At 50.4% G+C, this 13,422-nt stretch overlaps 1 protein-coding gene across 1 annotated transcript in view; it reads right to left on the bottom strand.

Annotated features, from left to right (window-relative positions):
• The window catches only part of PDIA5 (protein disulfide isomerase family A member 5), an 89,157-nt gene that overhangs the window by 17,109 nt on the left and 58,626 nt on the right, over nucleotides 1–13,422 (bottom strand). Inside the window, exon 11 of the mRNA XM_014829564.3 lies at nucleotides 12,472–12,608. Coding sequence (XP_014685050.1) covers nucleotides 12,472–12,608 — 137 coding nt within the window. The remainder of the gene's footprint in view (nucleotides 1–12,471; nucleotides 12,609–13,422) is intronic.

The following is a 13,422-nucleotide window of genomic DNA, read 5'->3' as shown; positions in this document are numbered from 1 at the left end:
TGGCCCAGTGGTGCAGCGGTTAAGTTCGCACATTCTGCTTTGGCGGGGTTCGCCAGTTTGGATACTGGGTGCAGACCTATGCACCACTTGTCAAGCTATGCTGTGGCAGGCATCCCACATATAAAGTAGAGGAAGATGGGCACGGATGTTAGCTCAGGGCCTATCTTCCTCAGCAAAAAGAGGAGGATTGGCGGCAGATGTTAGCTCAGGGCTAATCTTCCTCAAATAAATAAGTAAATCCTTAAAAAAAAAAGGAAACAAGCACTTTCTGTAGGTGATATGAGGATGTTTGTAAATTGTTTTCATTTTAGTAGAAAGAAAACTTCCTGGCTTCTATGGTGAGGGGGGGCTGTGGAGCGAGGAGGTCCAGACTGCCTCAGGCTGGAGTTCGCTCTAGAGGTGATCTGGCTGTGTGGTGCCACGCCACCAGGCTAAGTGGATGGCAGGGACGTCACTCGGCCCTCTCATGCAGTGAGCTACTGTGTGTGAGCTGAGAGCCTGGCAATTCTACTACGATTGTTAGGAAAAAGACAGTCAAGAAAGGAAGACAGACACACACACACCAGTATTATCAGAGAAGTCCTCCCACACCACAGAAGCCACTGAGCCTCTCCTGCCTCCATCTGAGCACTTGGCTGGGACGAAGGTTCTGCCTCCTCCAGTGTCGCTCCTTCAGAGCTCAGCTCCAGGTGGCACCAACACACGTCCCTTCCATTCCTGCCAGCTCCCAGTTTCCTCAGTCCACGCTCACCTTGACCCTCCCAAAGACGAGGGGCTCCACAGTGGCTACCCTGACTATCCCCATGCTGGTAACAGAAAATGTAGGTGATCACTGAGCTCCCAGGCCAGTGCTGTCGCGCCCCTCCTCTGGACAGAGCACTCTCGGGGAGCCGTGAGGTGACTTGGTGGAGGAAACCGTCCCTGATGGAATCCAGCCCAGGCAGCGACTGCAATCCTCAGCTGCACCGAGAGTTGGTCCTTCTCAAATGGGCCCAGGAAGAGGGACATATGTGGCTCAGGGTCTCACCAGAGCCCACCAGGGACTGCCCCCTCCGAACCATGCGGGTATCAAGCTCATCATAACATTGAAACATAAGAACATTATTTTCCAGAAAAGAACGTTTAACGCTATCATAACCCATTTGTCACTTTCTAAACAATCAGGTTACAAAAGGGTTTTTTCTTTTGTTTTGGTAAATTGGCTGTTTGGAACTGAAAACTTGTTTTCCCCACAGAAATAATTTCATACACAGATTGTACAGATTCTCAGGAGCAACCACAAAAGCCCATTTAACAGAACAGACCTGAAGCATACAGAGCACACAGCGCTATTTCTACTTCACCGGAACAGTCCCCTAGATGGAAAACACACAGCCACAGCCCAGCTCGGACACCCAGCGGGCCTCTCCCAGCAGGCGGTGGTGGCTCCCATGCAGAGGAGGGGCGCAGCCTCCTCAGCTCAGGGCGGGACTCTGGGCCTGTCCAGGTCACTGACATTCTTGAGAATGTAAGTCCCCGGCTCCCACACTGATGGGCACACGCTCCAAGTTCACGTATAACTTCAAAGGGATCTGGATCCTGACTGGCTCACAGACCCCAGGTTAGGAGGCCAAGACGGAGAAGGCCCGACTCCAAGGCAATCGCTTTCCCATGGAGGGGGTGGGAAAACACGGAGATGTCCCCACAGGTGTCGGCCTCGGGCATCCTTCCACGCCGATCCTCATGTCAGGAGTAAATGGAATAACCTAGGGAAGAGTCCACTGATTTAACATGAACTATACTAAGATGAACATTTTTTTGGTCTCACTAAAAGGAATGAATCATTCTTTGGGGCTTATGGTCAGGAGGCAAAGGTTCTACAACTCTTAAAGGGACAGCCCCCTAGTTTGCCTCAAGGCTGACAGCTTCCTGCACCCTGCCCCAAGGTGACCGCCCCATTCCCCTGCTCCTAGGCTGACCTCCCCTGACTGTGGCCGGGGGTGTACACCCTTTGTGAAGAGACTTCAAGAAAAGGAAGCTCAGGAGACACTCCTGCTGCGATGGGTCTCTCACCCAAGAGTTCAGCCTGCCCTGAAGAGGAGGAAGTGAGTGGCCCGAGTCAGACCCACTCAGCCCAGCAGTGCACAAGGGAGGACACCTGGACAAGCCTCAGGAGACCTGGCTCATGGCTCTAAGTGGCCTCTGTGGAAGGCAGGAGAGGCAGGCAGAAGACGCTCCCCTGCCACCCTCTCCCCTAAATGGATCTGAATGGTGCTGGCAGGTCAGTGCAGGCAGGGCCCGTGGTCAAGGTGGGAGGCTGGACTGGAGTGGGGGTGGGGAAGGGAAGACAAAGAAAGGCTGGCCACTGCTGCTATAAAAACCACTGTTTCCTTCTAAAATGTCCCAGTCAATGTGGCAGGACCCCAAAAGATGAGAAGTCACCTTGCACTGGGAGAAATCTACCTTCATACCTTCCTCAGGTTCCAGCCCTTTGATGCCACTGCCCTGAGGGGGTGGCAAAACAGGCCCCATACTGCCTGCTGGCTTCTATCAGCGGCAGGCTAGAGATGGACTCAGACTAAGAACTGGCTCACTGGGTCCAAGAGCTGTGATCAACTCGCAATGTCTGCCAGGAAAACATCTGGATCCTTTAGCTTGCCCTCGCGGCTCTCTCCTGAACTTCCATCCTCATCTCCCAGGACTCTCCCACGTAATAAAACTGCTTGCTCTCTGAACTGGCTTCCACATACTTTATCTCAGCAGCCCCAAGAGACAGACTGGACAGAGCTCATTAGAGCCAGAAATGACGGCTCTGAGAGAGGGAGTGATAAACCCAGGCCCCAGGGTACCAGGGTCACTGTCAACAAGGAGATGAGATTAGAAGGTGCATCTTCTGCCTGGAGCTCCCGTCACTGTGTCCACAAGAGCTGATCTTTTCCCTGAAGTTCTTCTGTCCCCCAGCACCCACCCCTCTTCATCATGGTCCCTGCCCTTATGGACGAGGCCTCTCCACAGGGCACGCCCATTCGGGCTCTGGCCCTGCTTTGGTCTCCAGCTCACTCCAGCCCGCTGAACCATCTAGTTACCTTCAACTCATAAAATACTTCTTATTCATACAATTCTAGAGCATTTAATTTTGTACTGCCTTGAAACTGTTATATTGCTATCTTCTGATATTTAGGAGCAGCAAGGGCATCTTTTCAAAACATAAATCAGATCAAATTCCCTTGGTTAAGACTTTCCAGTGGCTCCCATCACACGTAGATCAAAATCCAGACTCCTTACCATGGCCAGAAGCCCCACACCATCTGAGCCCCTACTCTCTACCCTCAACGCAGGTCACCTTCCTCCTTCTGTTCTCCTATCACACCAAGCTCATCTCTACCTTAGGGCTCTTAACGTGCTGTTGCCTGGAACACCCTCTTTCCTCAGGTCTCTCTGCACGGCTCACCCCTTCACAGCATTCAGGCCTTAGCCCAAATTTCACTCAACAGAGAAACTCCCTGACCACCTAACACCAGGGAGCCTTACCTCATCCTGCTGTCTTCCAACATCCTGTTTATTTTCTCAAATGTACTTGAAACAGCTGGAGTCATCTGCTTACTTGTTCCCTGTCCATCCCCCTAACTAGAACATAGGCTCCGTCCAGGCTCAGCTGTCTGTCCAGCTCACCACCACATCTCTGGTACTGAGGATGGTGTTCCACACGCTTTTTGAATGAATCAACCTCATGGTTAACCATGCACACAAGGTTTAACTGGACTAAATTCTTTTTGGGTGCGAGTCGTGCCTTGTACCCAAATAGTTGCTAGTTTGATGAAACACCTCTATTTAGTATAACTGGCAGCCAAGCCAGTTACTGTGTACATGCCCTCCCCAGCTCACTGCCATTTATACACTTCCCCTACTCCTTACTGGGTCTGGAAAACATCTTTGGAAATCTCCAGCATCTATCAATGCTGTTCTAAAGTTTCCCATACATACCCTAGAGTTCTCTTTATCGTTATGGTTTCCACTTCTAGCATCAAGTCCCTCAGCTTCCGGAACAAGATACTAAGGCTAACCAATAAACTTCTGTAAACAGAGTTTATGACGAGGAGACAGGCCAGGCCCCGAGGAGGAGAAAGGTATAGCCAAGTAAACATCTCCCTCACCGGCACCCGCCTGTCTCAGGTAGCCGTGAGTGATGGACAGTGCTTGCCTTGACCTGGGCCTGGCCTTCAGGATGTCCTGGCTGCGTGGGCTGCAGGGAAAGCCAGAGGAGGAGGGTCAGATGCAGGAGCAGGACTCCAGGCCACTGCGTTTTAGTGTCCCGATTGTGATTTGACAGGCCATTAAGTTTTATTGCCAAGCTTCCTTGTTGGGTTTTTATCATCTGTGTAAATATGCTTACACTGATTTTCATGACCTGGCACAGAAGCTGCCCATCAATGCCTTGATCACACTCTTTCCTGGCTGTGGAATGCTGGCTTCCCGTCAACCCCAAGCCTTCAGATTCCTCTGGATTCCTTTAACTTCAATTACACCTATGATTTTATTACAGACCAGCTATGGAGACTTTCCCAGATCCTGGAACCAGAATTTTCCAGGGGACTAGATTAATCTGGAAAGCTGCCTGGTACCTGGGACTCTAGAGGAGCCTGGATTTGCCTATCGACCTTCCTGCCGACTTGCCTGGAACCTGGCTTGGGGCATGCCAGGGAGGTGGAGCTCCTACAGCCACTAGCAGACACACTGATGTTTTAACATTCTGACGGCCCACAGAGACCTCAGGGCTCTTCTGAGGCTTCCAGCTATAGACACACTATAGCTGACTCTGGACGCTCCAGACACCCTGGGGCAGACTCACACGCTGATGGGTCTCTCCATCCATCACCAGACCTTTTCTTACGCAAAGAGAGAGTGGGTTTTTTTCTTCTTTTACATTAGTGTAAAATGTGGATAACAAGCTTTTAAATTTTTTCTTCCAGACTTCTATCCTAAGGAAATAATCTGACAAGTGGACAAATATTTATGCATGAAAATGTTCTCTGAAGCATTATTTATAATTGGGAAATATGGTGAACAACTCGAACTTTCAACATCATGGTGCTGGTTAAGTAATTTATGGTGCCATTATACAATGGAATATTATGTGACCACAAAAAGTATGCACAAAAAAAGAATTTTTAATAATACAAAAAAATGCTTACAAGATAATGTTAAGAAAAATCTAAAGGAAAAAGATACATGAAAAAATGACTTAGGGGCCGGTCTGGTGGCACTGAGGTTAAGTTCACAAGTTCTGCTTTGGCTGACTGGGGTTTGCCGGTTCTGATCCCAGGTGCGGATATGGCACCACTTGTCAAGCCATGCTGTGGTAGGCATCCCACATATAAAGCAGAGGAAGATGGGCACAGATGTGAGCTCAGGGCCAGTCTTCCTCAGCAAAAAGAGGAGGATTGGCCGTAGTTAGCTCAGGGCTAATCTTCCTCAAAAAAAAAGGACTTAAATAAAATTAAATTCCTTCCTCCCACCTGCCACAAAAAAACAAATGAAAAATTCAGATGAATTAAAGAACAAGATGAAAAGACAAAAACACTGTAACAAAATATAGGGCATTGTCTGTATATCCTGGAGGCAGATTTCCCAAGGAACCCACGAATCCCAGAGGTCAGGATGGGAAAAGACAGGTCTGCAGAAAGCTCGCTGCTGAGGCTGCGGCCTCTAGGACTGCCGGAGTTTTCATCCTGCCTCTCCCTTTTCAGCTATGTGACCTTTGGCAAGTTTCTCGACCTCTTTCCTAACCTGTAAAATGGGAATAATCATGATATCTACTTCCCAAGGTTTGTTGTGAAGATTAAAGGAGTTAACATGTGGGAAGTGCTTAGAACAATGCCTGACCCATAATAAGTGCTCGATAAACATTCTAGCTCTTACTTGATCACACAAATTGTAACGCTTTTGTACAATGAAAGGGACCATAAGAAAGTTAAAGCAAGCAGCAGACTAAGAGAGGACACCTGGAACACAGAAGACAGATAAAGACTAATATTCATAAGCATGGAGTTCTAGGTCAAGAAGAAAAAGACAAATCACCCAGTAGGAAAAGGGGCAAAGGGTGTGAAGAGGTGGTTCACAGAAGAACGGAAAGCTCATTCTCAGACGAAAGGAGGCTCAGCTTCCCGGGAGGCCAGGCAGCTGCAGACAAGCTGCCCCTCCGGCCGGTTTAGCAGGAACATAAAAGGCTGACAGTACCCACGGCCGGGAGGGAGGAGGCGGGCTCTGCCACACGCTGCAGGGTGGCGAAGCCTTGCGGAGGGAAGCTGCCAGTGCCTGTGGGAGCTCCAGCACACTCACCCCACGGCCCAGCCACTTCACTTTCAGGAATTAGTCAGAAACACTTAGACATGTTCCCAAATATACCTGTTTACAAATGCTCACTGCATTGTTTGAACAACCAAAGACTGGAGACAAAAGTCTGTCAACAGGGGAGTGGTTTAAAATCTCTGGCATGTCTAAATTATAGAATACTATTCAGTGGTTACAAAGATTGAGGTGGATGGATATGTAGACGGAGATGTAGATAGAACGTCTACATTTACACAAAAATATCTTCAAGACCTAGTGTAAGTGGAAAAAAGAAAATCACAGAAAAATGGATAGGGCATGATCTTATTTACATAAAAAACAAAAACCAAAACACTGTTGTTTAGGGAGAAGCACAGAAGGGGGAGAAGGATACACGCACTGTTAGCAGTGGGCAACCCCGGGAAGGGGACGGGGTGGGGAGCAGGACTTTCACTGTCTGCACTCTGTTCTCACGTATCCCTTGAACCTTTCACTGCCAATAACAAGAATGTTGTTAATATTATTCCTAAATTATTTGCGCAATTAAAAAATAAAAGTAGGGGCCAGCCCCTTGGCCGAGCGGTTAAGTTCGCGTGCTCTGCTTCGGCGGCCCAGGGTTTCACTGGTTCAGATCCTGTGTGCGGACATGGCACCGCTGGTCAGGCCATGCTGAGGTGGTGTCCCACATATCACAACCAGAGGGACCCACAACTAGAATATACAACTATGCACTGGGGGGCTTTGGGAAAAGAAGAAGGATAAATAAATAAATAAAAGTGACAGCATAAGGAGTTTTATGGCATGATGGTTACACAAATCTACACGTCAGAAAAAAAAATTTAAAAAATAAAAGTTAAAAACAAGGGAAAAATAAAAGAAAAAGAACTAGAAGGAATGATGCCAAAAAGTGAAAAGTGATCATTTCTAGATAACGGCATTATACGCAGTTTTTTATCCTTAATCATTTATGTTTCTCTGTATCTTCTAGATTTTCTACAAAGATCACATATTACTTGAGACTAAGGCAGAAATAAAGTAAGAGCTGGAAGTCTGGAGTCTGAGAGGGACCTGCCACTGAATCCAGAGGGACAGCTCAGCTCTTGGGAGGCAGGCCTGGCCCGCGGCCGCCAGCACACACCTGCTGGTGGCGAGTGGTAGCAAAGAAAACATCTCTCCCTGGGCCTGCAGCCAAGGAAAGGGACAGATGGGGCAGGACGGGCGAGGACAGGGCTGGCGGCCGGGGCTGTAGCCCTCGGGAAAGGGTGGCAAGGGGGTGCTCTGGTTCCCAGCAACTTCTTTCTCTGGCTCCCTGCCAGCAGCCCCTCAGCATTCACGTGGGAGAGGACCCCCCTCCCTGGGAGCCCCCACTTTGTTCCTTCTATCATCCCCACGCAAGTGACGGCTCACTCAGCGTTATCACAGCGTCATGTCCTTCCAGCCTAACGCTGGGCTGGAGGCACATGGGGGGAGGAGCAGGTGGATGCTATGGAAGCAAAACAGACAGTGATGAGAGAAGGCAAGGGACTGTACAATCTGACTTTCCTCATTCAGAACGCTGCAGAAAGGAACAAAAGGCACCGTGGAGCAGAGCAGTAGCAGTCAATGTCCTGCTGCCACGCCATTTTCGGATGCCGTCTTTGTCCTCTGCGGGTTCAGAGAGCTGGGCCTGGTGCTGCAGCCTCCCACAACCTCCAGGCCCCACAGTGAGGGCCAGACGGACAACAAAGTGGGAGGTACTGAGTCATGGAGAGGCTGCCCACAGGGGCCACATGGCCAGCCTCTGTCCTCACACTGCGAGGTGCACACCCCCCTCTCAGGGCCCACTGCTCGCACTCAGACCGTCCTCCCCAGGAGGCCTGGTCTGATCTTGGAGGGTGGGCTCCACAGGTCAAAGCTGCTTGTAAATCTCAGCTACCCCTGCTCCCTCGGTATAACCCGGGCCAGGACCAAAGCTAACATATGTGGAGGGCCCCACGCTGTGCTAGGCCTGGGATTATATGTTAAAGGACGACTCGGGCATGAGATGTAGAGGCTATGGAAGAATCTGTGTGGAGTTTCTAACAGACTCTGGCTGGGAGGGAGGGAAGGGAAAGGAGGTGATGAGGCGAGGCGAGAGGCTACGGTGGGAAGGAAGTGGTGGGAAAGCTAAGAAAGAGGGTAAAGAAGCGGGGGCGAACAGAGGTGTTTGATAATATGCAACAACCAGGGGCCCGTGTGCCTTTCCTGCCAAGAACCCAGGAGTGTGGCCCGCAGGCACCCCATCAAGGTTTCAGGCAAAGAACCAAGGACTTGCCTCTGGAACCCATAGGTGCCAGGGAGCTCCCACCTGGGGCAGGCACTGGTCAGGAGAAAGGCTGAGACTCCTTCTCTTCCTGGCCTTTCGAAGTGGGACCTGGAAAGAGGCTAACATTGAGCACTTACCCTGTACATAGAAATAACACTGCAAAGAGAGACCATGGCTCTTTCTGGGAGTCTGTATCAGGAATGTTAATTTTCTTCTTTATACATTCCTATATTATCCTTTATAAAAGGTACATGCATTTCTTTTAAATTAGCATAAAGGCATAAAAATAAATCCAGCCTTTTAGTTTGAGCTCCACTATTTCAGTCTGTTGAGATCTTTTAAAATCTTAATGCAAATGTTCAATATTTTAGCTAGCTATCCTTTTTCCAAATCTAACTCTTTCAGATTTGGAAGTACACTTTGTTTTTTATCGTTTCAACAAAACTGCTGATTAAAAAACAAGTACCACTTTCTAGACAAAGCCAGGCCAGACTCAAAGTCACAGGGCACCAAGGGGATGCTCCCCTCAGGGGGGACCCATCCCGCCCGGTTCTCCCCATCTCCCTATTGCAGTCAGGGAAACAGTAACTCACTTTTGATTAAAAAAAAAAAAATACATGCTAATTCATCAACCTGATAATCCTATCCCAAGAAACAAGCCAAGCGCATCCGGCAATCCTTAGTAGAATCTATGGTCTATGGTGAATTCTCTGGTGACAGATCCCAACTTGTTTTTCTAAGTCTCCAAATGGTCTGTCTCTAAACCTTCCCTATTTGGTCTGGGATTGACACCTGTCACACTGTGCTTTGCAGAATTCACCTTTTACGCATTTGGGAGACCTGGGAAAGCACTGCCAGCCTCTGGCCTGCTGATATCTGTCCTTGTCTCTGGGTCCCACTGTGGGTTTTCCACAGCACTCTGGCATGAGATACACAGCCAAGCAGCTAAGAGCTCTCTGCTCTCAGTTCACCCCTTCTGGGCTTTGATTCTCCCTAAACGATGTGTACTCCATCCCTTCTGTGGCTAAAGACCACGCTCCTGGATAAAGGAGGAGGACCGTGCAGACAGATGATCTGACGCAGAGCCGTTCCCATCTGACGGGACTTTCAGAGGCAGTTCATCAGGAAGTCTCACCTCGCGCTTTGCCCTCATCCCTCTCGCTCTCCAGTCCAGCGGCAATAAACCCACACATGCACACACGCAGACTGGGGCCCAACAGACACCTCCTCAGAGAATGCAGGCTCCTTAGAGGGGAGACAGCCACCAAAAGAAGCCTCGACATCTCGTCTGCTAAGTCTGAAATCAGAGCCCCCTCAACAGGGCTCTACACGGAGTTGGGTGGTATTGGTAATATTTGTGAATGACAATGACTAACGTGGAAAGAAAAGCAGCCATCTGGTTTCTTGTTCTCATTCTCTAATTCAGCTCTAGAACAACTTCATTTGTTTGTTTTCTCATTCATTAAGCCCTTACTCAATGCCCTTAGGTGACTAGGGTTGGTGGGGTAGGGGTGTGATGAGCAAGATCCTTCTGGTTCAGGGAGGGAAAAGGATGCATTATAAGGTGAAGGGAAGGAGAGGAACCCTATAGCCAGGCTCCTGGCCCCCAGACTCTGCAAGCATCAGCTACTACAACGGATTGCTCACAACTGGAGACTATAAAAGGAACACAGACAAAGCAATTTCCAGTTTGCAACCAGGATTCTTTAAAAAAGGGGGCCTAAGAAACAATTATTAAATGATTCCAACCTATCTGGTACATAGTGTTTTTGGAAAACTTACAGGATTCATAAAGGGGACACACACTCTTCATACTGCAATGCACACACCACAAAGCACTGCTCACACTACTCTGCACTCTTCCAGGAGCCAGGTGGGCTCTCCTGAGGCAGACTGGAGGACCGACACATGGGGGTGAAGTTCCCAGGGAGGACTGAAAACAGCTAGCCAGTATCTGCCTTTACTGCTGGGACAGGGACGCAGGCAGGGTGACTGCAGCTCTAGGCGCACCATAACCTCCTGCAAGATATGCTTCCATCGGCAGCTCTGAGACTGGCGGGAGAGCGCAGCTCAGGGAGGGAGAGCACTGCAGTGCCACCCGGCGGCAGTTTCACGGGTACCTGGAACCATAAAGACACCCTCGCTACAGCCCTAGCAGGCTGGGGGTGATGTGCTCCTAAGGCCCTGTCTGTCAGGGCCCTTTATCAGGAGGCTCTTTGAAACTTAGTTATTTTGTTTTTGTCATCAGTTTTCCAGAAATTCAGAAGAAGAAGGGCCATAGGGAATACTTTTCCGTTGGATTCTTTAAGAATTTGGCTCTTATAAGAAAGAAGGAGTTAGGGAAATCCCAATAGTGGTCCATCTATGAACAATTCTCACTAACTAAAGCCCTGTGATGCTGCCGGGGAAGGGAGGGCGGGCAGAGCAGGGGCCAGCAGTACAGGACTCACAGCGTAGCGAATGACTCGTGCCATTTCTTTGTGCGACAATCTTCTTATCTGTAAAAGGGGGCTAACCAGAGGCCGGCCCCATGGCCGAGTGGTTAGGTTCGCGCACTCCGCTGCAGTGGCCCAGGGTTTCACCAGTTCGAATCCTGGGCGCGGACATGGCACCGCTCATCAAGCCATGCTGAGGCAGCGTCCCACATGCCACAACTAGAAGGACCCACAACTGGGAATATACAACCATGTACTGGGGGGCTTTGGGGAGAAAAAGGAAAAATAAATAAATAAAATCTTTTAAAAAACAAAAAGTGGGGGACTAATCATACTTGCTTTGTGGCACTGTGGGTAAGATGAAAGGAGGTGACCTAGCAGGAAGGCACTTTGTCCCCGTACAGTGATACACAACTGTTAGCATAAGGATCGCTGTGACTAAGACAATTAATAACGCATTCTCGTCACTGACTGTGCCTCCATGGACTAGACTACCGATCCTCATGTGCAGTGACATCATGATTATGACACTGATCCCTATTTCTTGCTTTTTTTACTCCTCTAAGATCTCTTACCCACCACTGCAAGGCCAAACTGCTGGCAGAAAGCTATGGGAGAAGAGCACCCCACACACATGCACCCTGTCCCTGGTTGCTGACGACCCACCTTCTTCACCCATCAGGATGGACCTGCCTTTCCAAGGAGCTGCTCCCGGGAGCCCTGTGCCCAGGGCTGTCATCCCCTTGTTCTCATGTGATCCTTGCTCACTTTTCCAGGAGCATCTTTCTCCTTAGAAACAAATTACAAGCAATTTTCCATTCTCCATGGGAATAGGGAGAACAGTGGCCTAGAAAAATCCTGAGCTACAGGGTCTCCAGCCACTACTGCAAACACACCTTACAGCATTCACACATTTTCCTTCCTTGATCCACTGTGGCTGCTTCAGGCTGTGAAGGACACTGTGTGAAGGAGAAATAAGGCATTCCAGGTGCTGGGGGGCCTGAGGATCCAGCCCTGGCCTCTCTCTGCCCTCCCAGCTGCTGAGCAACATACAGGCTCTCTAGGGGCCTCAGTTTCCCCATCTGTAAGATGACAGGTGATTACTGTTCTAGGTAATATCTAAGGGCCCTTCCGGTCCTAATGCCTCCAATTCTGGGAAATTCATTTGCATTTCCAATTCACGCTGACTTGGAGGAAGCTGCTCAGGTCCTCCAGGTCGAGCTGAGGGACACATGCAGCCTGATCAGGACTTCTGTGCTGTTCCGATGGTGATGCAGGGCGGGCTGCGTGCACCATGAGAGTGGGGACCCCACCTGGCACCAGTGCCTCCCTGGTGTCCGACAAGAGAAGGCGTCCAACAAGCAAGTGCTTGTGTCCCAGAGCAGCGCCCACCCTACGCTGGGGAGGGGAGGCTGCGGCAGGGAGGAGTAAGGTTCCACTCACATGGGGCGTGGAACATGACGAGGACAGAGGAGTGTTCCTTCACAAACTGGTCAAAGTCTTCATCGGTCAGGTGATAAACGGAGCCGCCCTCATCTGCCCAGGGAGTCTCGGGGACCTGGGGCTGTGGCGGCTGCGGACTGGAAGACCAAAAACAGGCAGAGCTCAGAGCAAGCCCCAGGGCCCGAGCAGCCCTCATGAAATCCAGCCCCCGGCACAGAGCCCCCACTGGCTCAGCATGGCCTGCGTCAGGGGCTCACCAGAAACCGCCCTGGTGGAGGAGCAGAGGGTGAGGGGTCTGGCCCTGCCCACCTCCACCACCCCCTCAACCCAGAGGAGTGCCTAGCTGATATCCTATTACAAATAGTGGCTTTCAGCTACAGCTCTCTAGGCAGCTCAAGAAATCGCGCTTCCTCCCGGGAATCTTGGGGTTTGTTAGCTTCTCAAGCTCTTTCAAATTTTCAGCAAACTGGCAAGAATAAATAGCAACAGCCAAGAGTGACCTTTGGAAAAGCTCACTGTTATGTTAAGTGGTCCCCACGGGGCAGGGAGAGGAAATAATAGAGGGCGAGAGAGGGGTGTTCACGTGGGGCTGAGAGGGAGAGAGGACAGGGGTCTGAGAAAGACAAATCTGGGCCAGGGAAGGGGCTGGGCTGGGGAGGCGGCCAGAGGGGTGGTGCTGCGCTCACTTGACCAGTGTGGGAGGAGGCTCATGATGATGAGGAGTGCGGCCAAGGGGACAAGGCTGGGCATCCCAACTGTGACAGCGCCCAGGCTATCCTGAGTCCTTCCTGGAGACCAGGACCAAAGTGATCCAATTCTCCCAGAGGCCGGGCGCTGCAGCTGGGCTGGAGGCCAGGCCAAATCCCTCTCGAGCACCTCTGGCCGCAAACCGTCGGATGCAGCTGCACGCCCTGGAGCCTGCTTCACCTGGGATCACCGCGGGCTGACATC

This window comes from Equus asinus, chromosome 5 (assembly GCF_041296235.1).
Source record: "Equus asinus isolate D_3611 breed Donkey chromosome 5, EquAss-T2T_v2, whole genome shotgun sequence".
NCBI lineage: Eukaryota > Metazoa > Chordata > Mammalia > Perissodactyla > Equidae > Equus > Equus asinus.
This window is presented reverse-complemented; position numbering and strand designations above follow the sequence as displayed.